The 19,440-nt window shown below is 35.9% G+C and overlaps 1 protein-coding gene across 1 annotated transcript; it reads right to left on the reverse strand.

Annotated features, from left to right (window-relative positions):
• Positions 1-422: 422 nt before the first annotated feature.
• LOC107002467 (nuclear cap-binding protein subunit 1) lies at positions 423-17,734 on the reverse strand. Its single transcript, XM_015200505.2, has 19 exons — positions 17,559-17,734; positions 17,417-17,476; positions 16,135-16,191; positions 13,516-13,587; positions 12,787-12,849; positions 12,035-12,211; positions 10,753-10,884; positions 9,561-9,627; positions 9,086-9,285; positions 8,579-8,649; positions 8,295-8,379; positions 6,125-6,193; positions 5,887-6,005; positions 4,987-5,125; positions 3,419-3,916; positions 1,734-2,033; positions 1,453-1,625; positions 1,209-1,320; positions 423-736 (listed from the first exon to the last, which is right to left on the reverse strand). The coding sequence occupies exons 1-19, from the start codon at positions 17,640-17,642 to the stop codon at positions 629-631; spliced, it is 2,586 nt and encodes an 861-aa protein (XP_015055991.1). The 5' UTR covers positions 17,643-17,734; the 3' UTR covers positions 423-628.
• Between the last annotated feature and the right edge of the window lie 1,706 nt (positions 17,735-19,440).

The following is a 19,440-nucleotide window of genomic DNA, read 5'->3' on the forward strand; positions in this document are numbered from 1 at the left end:
GAATCAAACCACAAAATAATTCGCTTTCACATATGAACCGAGTAGAGTAGCTAGTTGACTTATGTTTAGTCGTATTACTATAGTAGTTTCTCGTCTTTTGAGTTTAGTCATTATACTTGAATCTTGTTATGATTATTATTTAGAATATTTATCGATCCTGACTATCTTTGTTTTATTCTCTCTACACCCTATTTGGTGGATTACACTAGATCTACCTTCTTCGGACCATAGTTTATAGATTACATAACACAAGTTGTTTGTATATGATCTTAAACATAAACTTATGTATTGGATAATAAACTTGAAACTATATTAAGCTATAAGTGACACTAAAAATGTGACCTAGCGATCAATAAAATTAATGAGAAACATAAGAGACTACTCAAATGAAGAACCCCAAAAATTCAAAAAATGCAAAGACATAGGGCTGAATCAGTTTCAATATCATTAAACGAAACGAATTTCTGAATAAAGCACGATTCTTCTTACTACTGCTGTTAGCTTTTGCTCCCAACTATTTTTACATTGAACATCTAATCTACACAACAAAATCTATTACTCATGATACACCAACAAAACTCATCAGGAACAAGCAAAAGTAGAAAATAAAAATAAACAAAGTTGTAAATCATTCCTCCAGAGGTCTTCGCAGGCCACAGTATATAGCTTTTCGAACCAGAGGGTGAGTATCTTCAGTTAGTACCTCCGCATCCAGCTTCTCAATATGCTGCCATATCTGTACATCACCAAACAAATTAAACAAAGACCACGATAAGAAATTGTAGCAGTTAGGTTGCATCAAGTTGCAGCATGAAAGTAATTCACACTTTAAGTAGGTAGCTGCAGTTTTGGGTTCTTTCAATTGGAACTTTAGGCACTTTTTTCACCAAGATGTGGTTAGAGTAGGTGCCTAAGTTGTGGTTAAGAGTGACATTAACTCATTACTTTAGGAACTTTACAAAAATGGGTTAATTTCACTCTTAACCACAACTTAGGCACTTTTTTCACCAAAAAAAGAACTCACGCATCAATTTGGCTGATAAAAGTAGTCGTAGCTGGTATCATCTATATTACAAGGATCCTCCGCAAATACACAGTTTTTGGAGGATCCGACAGACATCCATCAACACCTCTTAAGAGTCTAAGCAACATAGGCAGAAATAGGTCAGATATTGTAATTGCTACATGACAAGTAAATGAGTAATTACCTCTGAAGCATATTGCCTAGTGAAGGCTTTGAGGTAACCCAGAGTTGTTAAACACCATTGCTGTTTTTCATCAAGATTATAGCCCTTTCTTTCTCCGCTCCCATTCGGATGGCTGTAACTCGCCCACATAAAAGAGAAGAATAATTTAAAAATCATCAAGGACAAAGGAAACCAGAAGAAAAAACATAAGATAAAATCTTGTCTTAATAGCATCAGAATGAAGAGTAATTAATGGATACACCACCTTTTCTTTGGTCGTTCGTCATCCTTGTCTAACTCCATTACTGAAGAATCTTCAACGTCAATGGTCATATCATCTGCATGACCAGAGGGCCGCAAGGTTCCATCTCTGGATGCATCATGAAGGGGTTCCGCTAAAGCAGTCAAGAAGCTTTTATACAGTGAAAGAAACAAAGCCTGTAAATATATTTTTGTCAGCACTTGGGCCCTCATTCCAGATCCAAGATATGATACAAGTCAATTTTAATTCATCTATATTCACGAATCACGACCAACATAAAGTACCTCAATTTCATCAACTGCTCGAGCAAGGAGAGCTTCCTTTGCTTCTAAAGAATCACGAACAGATACCTCCTCTTCTTTTGCTTTTTCAGCATATGATTTCAGCCGTTTTATTCTTACAGGGTTTTCACCAAGAACAGGTTCCCCATCTATGACACTCAGCTTAGACTCGGCAGATTCTAACTCTTCTCTAGCTCTAGATGCAGCTTTTTCAGCCAAGACAACACTTCTCTCAAGGGATGAAATCTCTTTTCTCAGATCAGAAATCCGATTATACGTCTTACTGACAGCATTCCTGAGGATCTATAGCCACAAAACACTAAATCATGATTCATAACTCAAACTAGATTATAACAACGCCGGAAGTAGTGTTGGAGACGGGAAGAAAAACAAGCAAGCAATGCAGAGGGAGCCCAACAGCGTATCACAATAATCAGGCAAGACAACAAATTATAGGTTTCCATTAAAAAAAAGGGGAAGGATAAAAACATTGAGCCCAAAGAGTTCCAACTTACAACTGAGGGCTAATTCATAAGATTCCCCCCATCCCCTGTCCCCATACAAATTTGGGGAATTTCCTTTGCACCCTAAATACATGGCCAAACCTTATATACACCATAACTTGAAAAATCCATAGATAATACCCCACAATCTCACCACATAGCAAGGGCATTTATTGCCAAAACTTCTAGTGTCTGAAGGGCTAAAATTTAAAAGATCTAAGACAAATTCAACGGCTCATATTTGATCAAATGGCCTAAACATTTTCATTTTCTTATTTTTGATTAAGTAGGCTACATCAACTCCACCAACATCATCCCCACCCAGCACCGCCACCTACTCCATACCAGCTCCATACTCTTCTCCATGCCTTTCTCCCGAGCCTCTACCACCACCAAAACCTCGATCACATGCTCCAATTCAAGAAAAGACAAAATACCCCCAATGTTCTTATTGACATCTATTCACTCTTTCAGACCAGAAACCCACAAAAACAAAGAACCACAGAAATGAATCCAACTGTGAAGACAAAATCAAGATAAGCCAACAAAAAGCCTTTTGACCATATTATTTTTCTACTGTGCTAGGTGGCATGATCAGATGTAAGAGCGATCTTCAACATACAACAACAAAAAAGAAAGCTTATATCTGTTGTAAACATGGGAAGTTCAGCCCCAGAAGAGGGACGTAACTATTGTAGAGTAAGGAGTGGTGGTATATTTCGAAGATGGTGGTTTTATTGGTGGTGGAGGCTGTGACAGGGAGAACCAGATGGAGGAGAAGAGTGGTAGTGGTAGAGAGGAGTAGATGGTAATTTTGCAAGAAAACTAATTTGGATTGTAACTAATAAACTTACGAGCAAGGGAGAGCTTATTAGTTGTTTTTTTTTAACGTAATGAGGTGTTTGTTTCATGCCTTCCAAGCTTAAAAGTGTCCAAGGTAAAACCATTAAGTACTCGCTACAAATGTATGTGTATAATGTCGTTCATGTATTGACGGTGTGTAAAAGGAAGATCTGTACAAGTTGGAGGGGTATGTATTACTTAGACACGAGAGCTTACAAAGCACACAACACAAAAGTATGTGGTAAGTTTTAGAAAGAGAACATAACTGAGTTTTCAAAAGGAGAATGAAATAAACATGCCTCTAAGTAAACGACTTCGCACTAGTTAAATCAGGTAATTTACCTCCCATGAACTGTCAGAAACATGAAACCGATCAAGATTCAGTGGAGAGAAAACCCATCTCACTATGGCCAAATTAGATATAAGCCGATAACTCATCATCCGGTCGATGGCAATAGCTGTCATTTGAGCACTGTTTTGCCAGTAAGAACTTACTTCCGTAATCAGCTTAACTTGTTGATCATCATCAGTACACATCTTTGCAATGACTTGGCCATATCTCTCCAAGACAGTAATCAAATGAGTAAAGCTTTTTGATCCGATGTCGAGAAGTGTTTGAACAACAACTCCAAGGGTAATATCAAACCCATGGGCTGGAAAAACATTTTCTTCTACCCAGGAAATCATTTCCCGGGCAGTTTTCCTACCTTTCACCATGTCCTTGAGTTCTAAAGAAAGTGCACGCTCAGTTGGATCAGTACCATCTTCCGCACTATATTTAAATTGTGGTCCACCTCTTGGTGGAAGTAACTCCTCCAAAGCAGGGGCATTCTCAATGCTCTATAGAAAATGAAAGAAGGAAGAAATATATAAACTGCACTAAAAGGAGCGTAAGGAAATAGATTATTAATTCTTCCCAGAAAAAAGGAGACAACATCACTAACTTATTTCTAGTGTTTACTCCATCTAAAAATTATCTAATGATATATAGAGGTAAGATAAAGATTAAAAATAGTTTCCTAGAGAACATGTTCATGTAGTACTTCAATTATCAGCCCAAATAAAAGCAAAAACCTTTAACTTTAACTTACAGAATATCTGCTTCTAAATTGATACTCATAGAAGTAACAGTAGTATCACACAGTACACAATTATTCATTATTACTTGATGCAATTCAGTCTTGGGATTTGTTTGAGCAACCCATTTTATCTTCGAGTGAATCTTGTCCACTTTTGTCTAAATCACCTAAAGGAATGTTGTGAAATCAGGCCAAAGTCTACCTAAACTCACGCAATATTGCTTTTAGCTATAAACTTGATATGTTTACACATTAAACAAAAATGAATATCAATGCTTGCATATTGACACCCCCGCAACCCCACTCAAAAAAAAGGGAATCATATCAAGCAAACTGATTCATTTGTCTTGCAACATTTCAAATTGATTTTAAGCTCTATTGCTAGGAAGAGTGGAGAAACAAAGTTAATGGAAAATTATAAACTATGTGAAAGAAATAATATATGTTTAAATAATATTATAAACCCATTAAGGAAACTTTTTAAGCTTTATTGTATGTCCTCTTCTATGGCTGAAGCAAGTGTTCCAGCTTTCCGCCAAGAATACCAAGGATAAAAATGGCATATCATAGAAGGTAACTCGAAAGAATTGAAAATATAGATTTGTCCTAGCTGTTACGAGTTGGTGAAATTCTTTCAAAAAGAAAAATTAATACAATTGCCATGGAAATAACTCAAGTCCCAAATGTCTAACTTGTTATAGGTTGTCATTGGTCAAATATAAGTACAGCACCTCATTAGTGTGTTGTAACTCATTTGAGAAACTTTAATGACTAAATTAACTCAAAAACAATCTGCAACAAGTTGGTATTTTTCCACTAGTAACCAGATACCTGCTTGATTTTGTCCCAATATGAAAGACGGACTTCCCTTTCCAAAACCTCTTGAACAAAAACACGTTGTGGGGCCCACTTTGGGAGATCTAACACATACGCCCATTCTTCCCATGGCCAGATAAATTGAAAGTTTGACCTGCAACACAATTTCAAACAGAATGATCTCACTGTTTGTACACAAACACGACTCAATTATTAAAGAGTGTGTCCACATCTAAATGCTCAAGTTGTTAGAGAGCACAGTTTAATATATCTAATAATGTCTTCAGCACTCCCCCTCAGGCCCTCACTTATGTGCTTGATTCATTTTCATGAGTCAAGCACGTGAAAATTCTCTTTCTGTTTTTCTAATGGCTGGTGCCTGGTAAAGATACTCGAACCCAGAACCTCTACCTACTCTGATACCATGTTAAAAGATAAATCCTGGGACTAACTAAACCCCTAAGCAAGCTCAAGGGGTGATGAATGCCCAATACTATGTAAGGAGACCAATTATCTAACTCGCAACTGATGTTGGACTTCTTGCACACCAAAGACTGGACATCTAGGGTGTGGATGATATAATATGGGGCATAACATCGAGCAAACAATGAATTGGAATAGATCTAGGTACGATGTTGAACGTATGATCATTTCATCTAAGATCATCACACTTCAACATCAAAAAGGTAGAAGGTTGCAGTTAATTCAGAATTAACACCAACAAGAAGTTCATGAACAGAAAACCCAGTACCACAAATAAGCTACGAACACCAATAAGTAGCAATAATACGCCACTTGAGCAACATCAAGAAAACTCTTCATAAAAGCAATGTGCCATTACTGGCCTAACTGTTAAAAACAAGAGCTTGCTGAAGATAATGGAACATCTCTCACAACTGTAGCATTTCAACTTACAAATGATGTGAGAACCAAAGGACAAGACGTGTACGGCATTCCATGTCTAGATCTGTTATTTTATCAAAAAGAGCACGGACAGCTCCAGCTATTACCGCAGGAAAGGCCCCTGGCAGAGCCTAAAATGAGAAACACACAATCATGAGTACTAGTTAGTGGAAATATCTTCAAACGGAAACTTTCAGCTCCACAGCAGTTGATAGGAAGTTTATGAAAATTCTAAGAAGCTAGCGATTACCTTGCATAAATCAATGATAACCAATGTGTAATATATCGGTCTGAAGGGCGGTTGCGGCAACAAGAGAAGCTGCAAGATTCAAAAGATATCAGGAGGGATGAAGAAGAAGCTCCCGTAAAGTTATCATGCATCAATGATGAAATAGGCAACATCCCAAGGAACAAAAGTTAACTGAGAACACACTATCAATAATAAGGTTTTACTACTTCTATGCTGTTAAGGTTATGTATAACTTAGCCCCCCTTAAGAGAATAAATACATGTTCTTCATCCTAACTGTAGGTTAAGCTCTGCCAGTTCAGGTGGATGGCAGAGTTAAGGTCTGTAGGTAAAACCAATAGCCTCTATATGGTATACCTGCAGCAATTAACTTTTACCAGTTCAAATAAAAAAAGTATTCGTTCAGCAATTTACATATATTTCTCTTCCGAAAGCAATAGATGAGAAAGTAGTGGCTATAACAACTAACAAGTATTCACTAATCCAAATGTGCAGCAAAGCAGATATCCTGGACACCAGACCCCAGTGACTAAAATATTCACTATAACTTCCGGAAAGCATAAAAAGGATATCTCACTTTGATCCGGTGTGAAAAGCATATATATACACTTGAAATTCAAAATGTTCAGTCCGAAAAAATAATGGATGGGATTATGTGAGCCTTACAGCGATCCTCTAAAAAACAGAAAGAAAACACCATTTTCACCACTTTTATCTTCTAATGTGACCAAAGAGTTCTAAGAATCGGCACACCTTATATGTTGTCAGGGACTCAGTGTTGATTAATTGTTTTATCTGACATTTGTGACAAGTCTTTATGTGGATTGTGTTGAATGTATTGTATTATTGATAAAAAATTGTTTGGACCTTGTTGGACATATTATTATATAATGATACAATTCTTGTGCAGACTGCAGAGCGTATTTGTGTATCTAAAGTGGCGGGTCAAGGATCTTACTGGGTTATATTTATGCATAACTAACTACTTACCTGCATATCCATGTAGATGTTTTTTTAGGAAGACAAATTTTTCACTTTTGTAACGGTAGGGGTATCTGTGAACCACTTTTATAACGAGAGGTATATCATCTCTATATGGCAAGCGCAAGATGAGGGGGGTATATCCATACAGATGTTGTTATTAAGGATGAAGCTAGAAGCAGATGAGTTTGTGAGAGTTGATCCAGTTGTTGAGGTGAGCCTCCAAATTGTTCGAGGAGGCTCCCAAAAAGGAGGTATACCATTTGTTTATAACTGCACACCGACTTTTGAGTCTCTATTAGATGTTCCATGGTCTAGTGTGGGATCTTGGGCTAGAGTTTTCTTCCTTCATTTTATCATTATTATTGGTAAATACTTATGGAACAATTGGGATCATTAATTATTCGTATTTAATTATTGGAGTGTTGTAACTTGCATTTCTTTCGATTGAGTCTTGATTAAATGTTAAGTGCATGGTATGAGCTTGTTCGCCTAGCGGGTACTGCTGGTTGGGTGCCAGTCACGTCTAAGGGGTATTTTGGGACGTGACATACCCCGTGGAACTAGTTGAGGTGCACGGAGTTGGCGGTCATATCTGTTGCTATTCTTTTTATTGTGATGGAGGCACTAGTTTTCTTGTGGGGTTTTGTGCAGGTGAGCAGAAGATAGGGGAGAATGGTTATATCACAATTATTTGTTAATAATCCGGTGAATTTCTTGTGTAACATAGGTAAGAAAGCTTCAACATTTGTTTAGGATATTAATTTGGTTCAAAGTGGTGCAAGACTTAACATTTATATACAAAACCAGTTGAAATCTGTGGTATATATATATATATATATATATATATATATGTAAGAGTCTTTTGGATGGGCTTATAGCGTATGGCTTACAAGTATAAAGCATAAGCTAGGAATCCTCACCTATGCTTTTAGCGTAAAAACACTATTTTACCTTACACAAACACTACAAAACCACTCAAAAGCTATTCTGGCTTAAAAGCACCTAAAATAAGCAAATCCAAACAGGTTCTAAGGAGGGAAAGAGAGGGAGAGGGCAGAGGGGGTCTAGGAGCTACGGCAATAAGTGACCAAGAAAGGAAGGAAAATAGCATTGCTGAAGTTTAATATTCTCTAACACTGCCACCTACAATAAATCTTTATTCTATAAGCAACCGCAACAGTTCTTACCTGAGAAAATATTGTCTCAGCCATAAGATATTCATATCTGAAAGGTACAGGCAGCCCAACCATGTACGCAGCACATTCCTTTCGACTAGCTTGCATCAACCGAAAAGAAAAGGGAACAAGAAAAATCATCAAGTTCAGCATATCTACAAATGCACATAACAACTAGGTACAGCATATATACACAAGCGCACCTCTAACCTTAAACCCTACACCCTAACACAATGAACTGAAACAGAAATCCTACTAAAAATTAGTGGAACCAAAAATTGGGAGAATCAACAAACCATCCATTCAAGAAGAAAAGCACATCCAACAAATACTCTTCGACAACAAAGCGATCAATGGGTTGGAGATCCTGCCATTCAAAAAAAAAATAGAAGGCAAGATCAGCAAGTAGAAATAACAAGTGCAAAAATCAAGTTCAGCCCCTGAACAATGTATCCTCAGCAGCCAAGCTGTTCATAGAAACCAACTAGTGTTGACTAAACTCTAACATGCTGGCTCTATAGCTATAAGGCCAAGTAGATCCCTTCAATAACACAATATACACTGATATATTGCAACAATTGGTGGAAGATTTCCTGAGAGGAGGATACGAGGGGAGGGGAGATTCTAGGGAGAACTGGCAGGCACAAATAACAAGACTAAAAATACAACAAAGTAATAACATACTCATATCTAACACACCTGGATACATGCAAATCAAAACCTCTATCAACTGATCAAACACCATTTTCCTATGCTAGGATGAAGGATCAATTCAATAATCAAAACATAAACTAATCAATTACCTCAGTTTTATTTGAAGGAAATATATTTAGCCTCCGTATCCTTTGAGGATATTTTAACTCAGCTTCGTGCTTTTGTCTACCGAAGGCAATTCCAGATAATGCTCCGGGAGGACCTGGTTGCTCAGGGCAGCTTACTGGAGATAAATCATGAGACTTACCAGCAACCAGCTGTGCCTCAAAAGACAGGTGCAGTCTGGGAACTAGTTTTTTCCAAATAAAAAAGAAATGGACTTCAAGACAAGACACTTTTAACATTAAATTAAAAATGGGAAAGAGAAAAACGAATTGCGAGGACATAAAGAGAAAGACGCTCAAAACAGTCTAGAAATACAGAAGACATAAATCACACTTGACTTAAAGAAGTCAAATTGCACAATCAAGGAAAAACAATAGCCTAGTATTAATTTCAAGTTATCTCTCCAATTGCACAATCAAGGAATAAAACAAATTTAAGATAAATAAGAAGTAAGAATACCACTATCAAGTTTCCACCCTCTATTAGAAAGATCTTGAACTCGAGACCACAAGTCCTCCAAGAAATCCTGTACATCAAATATCTCAACTTTTAATAGTACAAACATTGCGGCATAGGCATATAAATGATGAGGAAGGATGGGGGTACAACAAACTACTTTGATGGAAGAGCATCTGGAGAATCTCACATGTTTAGCAAACTTCTATCACTCGAGTCCGTCGAATGATAATATGAGAAAAACCATCAAGAACCACAAAGGAAACTACCCATTATATGCTAGAAAGTAGAGAAACCAAGTCCAAGGCTACACATTGATTCAAGTTGTACTCTAACTGGCCACAGACAACAATCAGACACCAAGTCATACACATTCAACCATGCTCTTTTTCAGTAATTTCCTTTTTAGATAACAGTGTCAATTCAGTGCACAACAATAGGGCATGGTTCCAAAGTTCATACTATCTTTCCTTCAATTCATTGTTTTTTCTTTAATCGTTTGCTTTGGAAGAAGGAAAAGGTAATTTAATTTCAAAAATGATTAAGCAGGATCTTATTCATGAGGAGTGAAACTTGTCAGAAAACCCACCTGTGAACACCAATGAGTCATATTCATAAAAGTTTCACCTTATTCCTAAGTTCTTTTCTTAAGAAAGACAAGAGAAGGTGATTTGTTTTCAAGAGGATAACAGGGTTCTATTCATAAGAAGTGAAGCTTGTATGAAAAAATTCATAGTTCCTGCATTTTTTAAATCCCAATAGAAAAGATTTACAACAAGGCACCATCACTTTGTCCAATAAAGTAGCTTTTGGATCAACCATTTTAGAGAAGGGCAGAGGACTCATTTAGTTTGGCATTCATAGAGGAAGAGATGATTATGGTAGGGATAAGTTGAAAGGGTTCATCTTAGTTTAAGCAGGTAAAACGAAATTGAAGCAGAAACTACAGAAGAAGATGAAGAATTTACATCTTTATACTGATGCTGATAATTGTTTTCGTTCAAGGGACAAGTATATTCATAAGAAATTCATCACCCACTACTCTAGAACTTGTCTCTATGATACTATTGCTATGATTGAAAACATAGACTATATGATGTTAAAGGTCTTAAAAGAAAGTAAAAAAAAACAGACAGTGCAAATACACAAGCTAGTATAACATAAAGCGATTTTCACATCTACTACAAATATATACCTTCTCATTGACAACATTATTGGATTCTTCAATATCCTCAAAGACAGAAACCCCAGCATCAGACACACGCCTTCGAATACTTAAATAGGCTTCTACTCCAACCATAACCCTTTCAATCTCCTCAGGAACTTGCTGAAAATTGACATGAGAGGTAGGTAATTCAGCTTTAGCTGAGAAAGATGAAGTAAATAAGAAGAAAGGAAGCATATGATTGAGTAAAGGAATAGAAGATATTGGCACATTACACAACTACAAGAGAACCACAAATATAACCAGAAAATATATAGAGACGTATAAAATACATAAATTCGCTGTGAATGCATAAAAACCAAAAATGGTTGACAATCTTCAAGACACTTTGAGTTACTCCTCGGGCTTAAGTTTTCGTAACAAAAAAGTAATTTGACAGAAAGAACCAAGCAAAAGACGATGAAATTATACAAAAAAACTCCGGGTTTTTGGTCTAGTGGTAAGAGCGCACGCGTGATTTGCGAATTAGGCAAGTGTCACGGTTCAAAACCTGTAACAGATAAAGTGGAGAAGCAAGGAGAGGCAGGCTCATTATCCACCAAGTTTTGAACTGTGCGTCATTCACCTCAGGGATATCTCAGCTATCATCAAATCAGTAATAATAATAATAACAGTAATAAAAATAATAATACAATAATAATAATAATAATAATAACAACAACAACAACAACAACAATAATAATAATACAAAATAAGCTGAGGCACAAGCCTTAAAGCCTTCATGATCATGACTCCAGGCATCTACAAGCATGCAATATATACTCATAATCAACAATATAACCCTAATTCAATGTGTAATGAAATCTATACTATTTCAAAAAGAAAAGTCTGTGTGATAAACTTACAAGTGTAAGCAACAGAAATAGAAATATATTCCCACACTTTGCCCCTTGTAACAGATGTCTTAATTTTGAGATCAATCAAGTAAGCCTAAACGCCAATCTACTCGGGATACTGCCATAAATCTTTTACCCGACTCCTTTTTTGGATAAAGTTCCCTAGTTCCTACTCATATTGCCAATCTGCCAACCCCAATGTGCAGTTCAAGCTTAGATACAATTTTGGGTACAGTAAACCAGTAAAGAGGCTTCGCTATGATGAATCTCTAAGATCCATATTTTTTTCGCCCCGGCTCGTGAAAGAAAAAAGAAAATAACCAGAAAAAGTACAATCAGAAAAAAAAAGAACTTGTCACCCAATTGCAGGCAAGAATTATAAAGGTTTGGCATTTTGATCAAGTGCATATTGTTACCTCAACAAGTTCAGCACCACCCCAAGGAAGGCACGATAAAATACACGTAATATAGAAGTCAGCACGTGCTTGCCAAGAGGGAATTCCTTTTTCTTCGTCCACAGTAGTCGCTGCTGATGATAATAAGCTTTCAAAAATAACCACTAATGCACTCGGTTGGATAACTTTGCTGCACATCTAACAACACAAACAATATATTAACTTCACTAACAACTACCAATTGACTAGCGGCATCAGATCATACTCAAAACTGTCTGTGAGGACACAAGCAAATGTGATGCAAGGTTTCAGGTAAAGCAGAAACTCAGTAAAGAAGTGAATGAACTCAATTTGATGATAATAATCTCATGGGCGAGCCTAATCCAAAAAAAAAAAAATAGTCACTTTGATGTTCGAATGTCGCACTCAATCCTAACTGATAGAGTAAAATCATAACAAAGTTACAGAGAGAGAGAGAAGGATACAAATTATGGTTATGAATGAACTTGGTCCTGAGGAATGTTCTGAATGCTGGGATAATTTCACCCACAAAGAACGGAATCATAGATGATCAAAACTTTGGTAAATGTACTTTACACATATTTACATTCTTTACCAAATATCTCCATACCTTAACCAAAAGGCTACCAAACACCCTGCTCACAGACCACTTAGTTTTCAAACTCAATAAGATCAGAACAGAAAAACAACAGAGGACTTTTAGTTGGAGTATAACATCAGAGCAGCAAAAGTAGCAGATTCCTAGAACATACCAAAACAGTCAAAAACCTCATCAATATACGGATCTTGTTGCACTGTCCAGTCTCCAACGCGTCCTGAATTAAGGGAAAACAGCAATTATCAAAAGGACATCTCATCCAGAGTAATACAAGCCGATGTTACAAATTTGACTACAAAATTAACATTGATGGAACTTCCTTTAACTCCTCTCACACCACTTTCTTCAACAAAGGAGATGGAAATGCCAAAAGCATATAAGCAAAAGAACTCTCTAAGCTCAAAACTAGGAGTAACCCAGTAGCTTTTACCCATACACTGTATGTGTTTTAAAACATCCACTAAAAATGTATAAATATTTAATTCAGAACCCAGTTATCATCGTCAATTAATTTGAGATTACTAAAGGAACCCAAAGATTGCATATCCTGGACATGCCTTTGTGTACCATATTCTAAATATTTTAGCACCATTTTGCTGCATTAATAGAGAAACAGCAAGAAGAAAATTTGAAACAAATGAATCTAGATGTGTCTGGCAAGTTGATTTTTATAGTGTAAAAAAACAATAATGTAGCAGATAACCCCAGGGTAACAAGACTTAAGCTGTATGCAGTAACAGACATGGAGTTTAGATATGCAAAATCAAGGTAAATGCCACTTCCATTTATTACAAAAGATCCTCTCTTTTCCAAAAAAAAAAAAAAAAAAGCAAGACCACTATTCCCAATGCTCAAGAATAACCAAATATTGGAGCTTGCTGACCTGTAAATTAATTTGAGTGCTCTCCACTAATTTCTTGACAAATTCCTCATTTTCCAAATTCAAAAGGCCAATCTGCAGATGGACAGACGTCGTAAATGCAGAGAGGAGGAGGGAAAGAAAGTAATAGAACATTTATAAAAAAGTAAAACGAAAACACAAGAACAATTAATAAGCGGAAATAATAACCATGAAATGCAAAATATCCCAATAAATGAATTGATAGTGCAATTAACCAAATATACCCACCCAGAGCTACTTCAGTCAATTGTATGGATCTTATACATCCTTTTAACTCTACTTGAAACCTATCTCTTTCCAACACCCAATAATCTTGACTTGTAAGACATTAGTGGGAATCATAATACAAGAAGTTCTTTAAATTTCGAATAGCCTACACTGAATAAAAATATGAACTCCTGCTCAGCACAAGCACTGATGTGACAATACCCAGATAAATAAATAAACCTATAGAGATTCTTTGTAGAAAAGAAATAAAAGTAATAACATAAAGATTGCCCGGAGAAATAAGGGCCAAGGCAACATGGTAATCCTGATCGTGGGGGTCGGATCCCCACCAAGCTTCCGCCTAGATGGATGGGGCCAATCCCCCACCTTGTAATCCCCTCGCTCATATTTATAGGGAAAAAAAGGTAACTGACACCACCATTTTGTGTGGTATTAGATCATATTTTCCCTTTAAGGAGGAGGCGGAAATCAGAATAGATTTTTGGAGGCTTAGATTGGGGGATTTAAAATTTACTCAAAAGGGGGAAGAAAAGAGGGGTGACTAAAAATAGTGATGGAGAAGAGGAGGTGAAGGAGGCAATCGAAAGTTATGCGGGAGATACAGCTCTCGGACCTGATTATTTCACTCTAACATTCTTTCAGCAGTTCTGGAATATTGTAAAGGATGAGGGTTGAAGAACATTCAAGCCTTCCACGTTACGATGGCACTTCTAGGAAAGTGTATACATGGCAAGAAATTCTATACATGTTAGGGAAAGTGAATCTATGACAAGGCACTTCTAGAAAAGCGGTTATAGAGATTTGGGGTAGAGGTAAATGCTTTTTGGAGAAATTGTGGAGAAGCATGGGGCTTTAGAGGGGGGTTGGAGGACTAAAAATGCCCCACTTCCCAACGGTTGTGGCCTATGGAGGACTATTTTAAAAGGACGGCAAGAGTTCAACGAGAATACATCTTTTTGGGTCTACATAAAGACAGAACAGTGGCTGAACCCCAAGGTCGGGATCTATCTCACAGAAAGAATTTAAATGATCGGGAAGTTTGTACATTAGTTAAGTTCTTTAAAAGGTTGGAATCATTTCAAGGTTTGAAGGAGGGGGAGACTGCCTACAGTGGACAGAGCACAACAAAGGAAGACTCAAAGTGAGCCCAGGTTACAAGGTCATAAACAGGGCTCTTCTAACCCTCAATGGCCTTCCGATACAAATCTGGAAAGTCAAAGTTCCACTTAAGGTGGCATGTTCCACTTGGCTGCTAGCAAAGGAGGCAGTACTAACACATGAGAATCTAAGGAAAAGAATCAACATTCTGGTGACACATTGTTATTTATGTGGGGAAGCAGATGAGACAGTTAGACATTTGTTCTTAGACATTTGTTCTTATATTGCAAAATCACTGATCAACCGTGGAAAATTTTCATCAACCTCAGAGGCATTCAATGGACAATGCCTAGCAAGATTGTTGACACTCTCTCAAGTTGGGAGGAAGCAAGAATTGAGGCAAAGAACAGAAGTTATTGGAGGACCATTCCAGGATGCATCTGGTGGACCATTTGGAGAGAAAGGAATGCTAGAAGCTTTGAGGATGGAAGCAGATCCCTACAAACGATCAAAACAGATTATATTCTGTTATTATGTTTTTGGTGTACAAAGAGTTCCCATATAGGTGCAGAAGCAACCTTAGAAGTATTGGAATCATGCTAGGCTTGCTGTTTTCATTCCTAGATTTTCATACTTTTTGCAAAGGGCTTTCAGTACTACACAAGTACTGGTTTATAATACCAATTGTTACCTTCTCAAAAAAAAATAAAAAAATATGTCTTTTTGGATGGATGAGGAGAGTAGGGTGAGTTTTTGAGGTCATAGGTAGTGTGGACACAATACTTTGAAACTCGCTTTCCCTAACATGTATACAATTTCTTGCCAAAAAAAGATGTTGATTATCTAATTATGTATAGAATCTCTTGTCAAAAAATACTTCTAGTATAAGGGCTAGTTAACACCCTTTTGTTAATAATATTCTTACTTCATTAAAAAATCATATTTTTCCATTGAACAATTTTCCTGATTCATCTACGGTGTGTCTATTCCTGATTAGCAGAATCAAAATATATGTTTCTAAAAAACCTTGAGGCCTGCTGGAAAAATGTTTCGATAACTGTATCTGCTGCACATTTTTCTTGAGCTTCAACTGTGAAATTCTGAACCAATGTGGCTTTTAACAATATAGATTTATTGACCATCAATTGTCTAAATATGGCATCACCGCATATATATTCATAAGTATGTGAAGAAAACAGACAAGAGGATAAACACAAGGATCAAGAAGAAAAAACATGCACTGAACAGAACTCAGAGAAATGTATGATAACTTACCAGTGTTCCATACAGAGGTATCTTGTGAGGCAATTGCTCAGCACACTGGAGAAGGAACTGCAAGGTATAGGGAAATAAAGTACATAATTCAGCATGCAATTCAGTAGTATAACACTAAGCCTCCTTGTAAGCACAAATTGGATAACTCTTGATTAATGATGGCAACAGTGCAAAGCTTTTACAGCAAGGGAACTCTTAGGCAATGATAGGTTGGAGAGGAGGATGACTCTTCAATAAAGCGAATGATGGGACACATTTAAGAGAGACAGAAAACTGAAATCTTCAACTACATTATATATATACACCCCAATGAATAATTCATGCCAAAAGCACTGCATTATAAAGACTGGTCAATATGCCAAGAAAACTTATCAGAACTAAATTTTTTGTTTGATAGGTGAAAAGTATCCATTTGAAATTTATCAGAACTAGTAGATCTGCCAAGTGGTGGAAGAGTTGACAATTTTATAAGTTTAGTTTATTACACATAAGAAACTAACCCAAAGTTTTGCTTTTATGTTAATGCAGAAGATGCTTAAATTGAAACCAACATTCTGAAATGCAATTGCTCTAAATATATTGAAGCAGTGACGCTGGACCTCATCTGCAGTTTCAGTAGCATTGAACCTAATTTCCACATTTTTACATCAATATCTAACTATTATTAGACCCAATGATAACCAACAGGATAATAGCCTTCCATCAGAGCAAGAACATTTCACATATAACACGCCTATGGAGAAGGAACTAAATGTGGACATCTCTTTTGGGACACATAGACAATTTCCTTTTTCTTTTCTAAGGTCACATCATATTTGGTCAATACAGGAAGGAGAAACATTTCCGATCTTCCGTGTCTCTGCCATCATGTTGTCTAAAGTATAGTGTTGATTGCCAGTTACCACAATATTTGCCTCATGCTACTAAGATAACATGCACAATTTAATACATTAAGTGAAATTACAAAGTGGAAAAGGAAATGAGTGGGATAGTAGGATCGTGCTTCATACATACACAACAACAAAAACAATCCAGAAAAAAGTGGTAGTCCTCAGTACTTTGTTCGAGTGCTAAGTAAACAAAAAGTGGAGTATGGGTAGGTACAGCTCACTCGCTCTGCTAAGTGGGAGCACTGTGCTCATACTTTCTAACCTGTGAGCACCATAATTGAGGTTGAGCCAATTGACTCACATGAGCTTTCTCAATACCAACAACAAAAATAAAAACAACAGTGAGTAATAGAGGTAACGAGGAGTATTAACAAACAGGATAATGTTCTTACTGGAAAAACATCGTCCCCAGAATGCTCTATTTCTCGGCGAACCAAACTATGGCATGCATCCTGCAATATCAAAAAAACGATGAGAATTTCAAACCGTTTGAATTGTGAAATCCGTTACAACATAGAAGACGGATGTACTGACTATTTGATCTTTGAAATCAGCATTTCCGGCGTACTCAGGACACTTCTCGCCGAGTCGCAAGAGCAAACTCCTCCAACTACTCATTCCTTTTTTCTTACAAGCAAATTACAGCAGCAAGGACTCAACTGATGCAACGAAGAAGAAGAAGAAGAAGAAGGGCAGGGTTTTGTACTCTTCACTGGGCTTTACTCCACTCATATACCTTCTATTACAAAAGACCCGACCCGGTTCAAATCAAAGTACAAAATTTTTTAGGGCTTGTTTGGTTCACCAACAAAATTTACTAGGGGGGTCGTTTGATATAATGTATAAAAATAGTGTTGTCTTTAACATAAAAAACATATTTCAAGTCGTTGATTTATTTATATAACAAGCATTTAAAAAAATAAATTGAATTAAATTGTGAATGTTGCTAAAGTTATCTAAATTAAATTATTTTCTATACAATAATAATTCTTTTATACGGGATAAATCGATAAATTCATCTTTATAATTATAGATAAAGCTGAAATTAGAAGTCATGATTAATGATAAGAAAAGCCAATTATTTAGTAAAAATATTTATTTATCAATTTACTTTTTTAAAAAACAAGATAACTCTAAAATATATTGATATTAATAAGTTTGTGTATAGGTTAATTAACATAACAATAGGAGTTCACTCGAAAATAAAAGAGGATATAGCATTGTAATATTTTATAATTTAAATTTTTTATTTGAAAAGTATTCCGATCCATATCAAAATCTTTGGAAGATTGATGTAAAATTCAAATTGATCTAGTAATGTTACTCACTTGATCACTAAAGTTCAAACAAATTATTTGATTTAACTTTTACAGGTAGTATATTAATATTCGTATATAAAATTCAATATTTGTTTTATGGATAAAAATCAAGTATGATGTTTGTGATCTATTAGATTAAAATTTATTTTATATAGAGTGCAAGCTTAGATCTATAATGAAGATTTTTTTTTAGAATAATTCAACGTTTAATTTATCAAGAGTATTTGAATGTGCGCTTATCATCAATTATTTGGAGGTTCGAAGTTAAAAGCACAACCAAAATTTTCAGAAAATTCAAAAGGGCAACAAAAATTTTTATCAAATCAAAATGGCAACAAAGTTAGACGTGGAAACCAATGCATCTTGTAAGGCCCAACAATCTTGAGCCTTGTAAGGCTCGGGTAACATACGTTTTACAAGACGCAATATTTCAACGTTTTGCAACCATTTTAAAAAAGAAAATATCTGATCGTTTTCAACTCGTCATAACACATACCCAATCCAAACAACTAGCTAAAGAAGGAAAGTGAAAAATATTATCCAGTGAATAAAATCCATCATAAAATGAAAAACTAGATAATACTTGTATTAATCTGCTTTACAATTAAAATACAATTGTCAAAAATCAGCAATATAAGATTCGAGTCTAGTCAATATATTTTTCTTCTTTTACCTAGAAAGGCAAATTCTATGTTATGGCAATAAGAGGATATTAAAATACACGAAACTTAATTAGATTCAAGAGACTATCTAATAGACATTTTAAAAGCGTCCATATATATATATATAAAGGCTGCAAAACGTTGAAATCTTGAACCTTGTAAGGCACATGTCAGTTGAGCCTTACAAGACTCAAGGTTGCTGCACCTTACAAGGTACATTGATTTTTGTGTCTTGCGAAGAGAAACATAATTTAGACGGTGTCAAAATCTGTTGCCTTTTTGACTCCAAATTTCAATTATTTGCTTAAATATATTTAATTTATTTATGTCACACCAATAAATTCATGATATTAATATTTTTTTATTTCATGTTTAAAAAAAAAATTTGCTATAAAAATTAATTATATATATTAATCTCAATAAATCATACATTAA

This window comes from Solanum pennellii, chromosome 10 (genome assembly GCF_001406875.1).
Source record: "Solanum pennellii chromosome 10, SPENNV200".
In the NCBI taxonomy this organism is placed as follows: Eukaryota; Viridiplantae; Streptophyta; class Magnoliopsida; order Solanales; family Solanaceae; genus Solanum; species Solanum pennellii.

Coding starts and splice junctions, on each gene's coding strand:
- LOC107002467 (XM_015200505.2), bottom strand. CDS start 17,642: ATGAGTAGTTGGAGGAGTTTGCTCTTGCGACTCGGCGAGAAGTGTCCT. Junction 16,192..17,416: donor CTGGGGACGATGTTTTTCCA/GTAAGAACATTA, acceptor TATACCTTGCAG/TTCCTTCTCCAGTGTGCTGA. Junction 3,917..4,986: donor ATTGGGACAAAATCAAGCAG/GTATCTGGTTAC, acceptor CATTTTCTATAG/AGCATTGAGAATGCCCCTGC.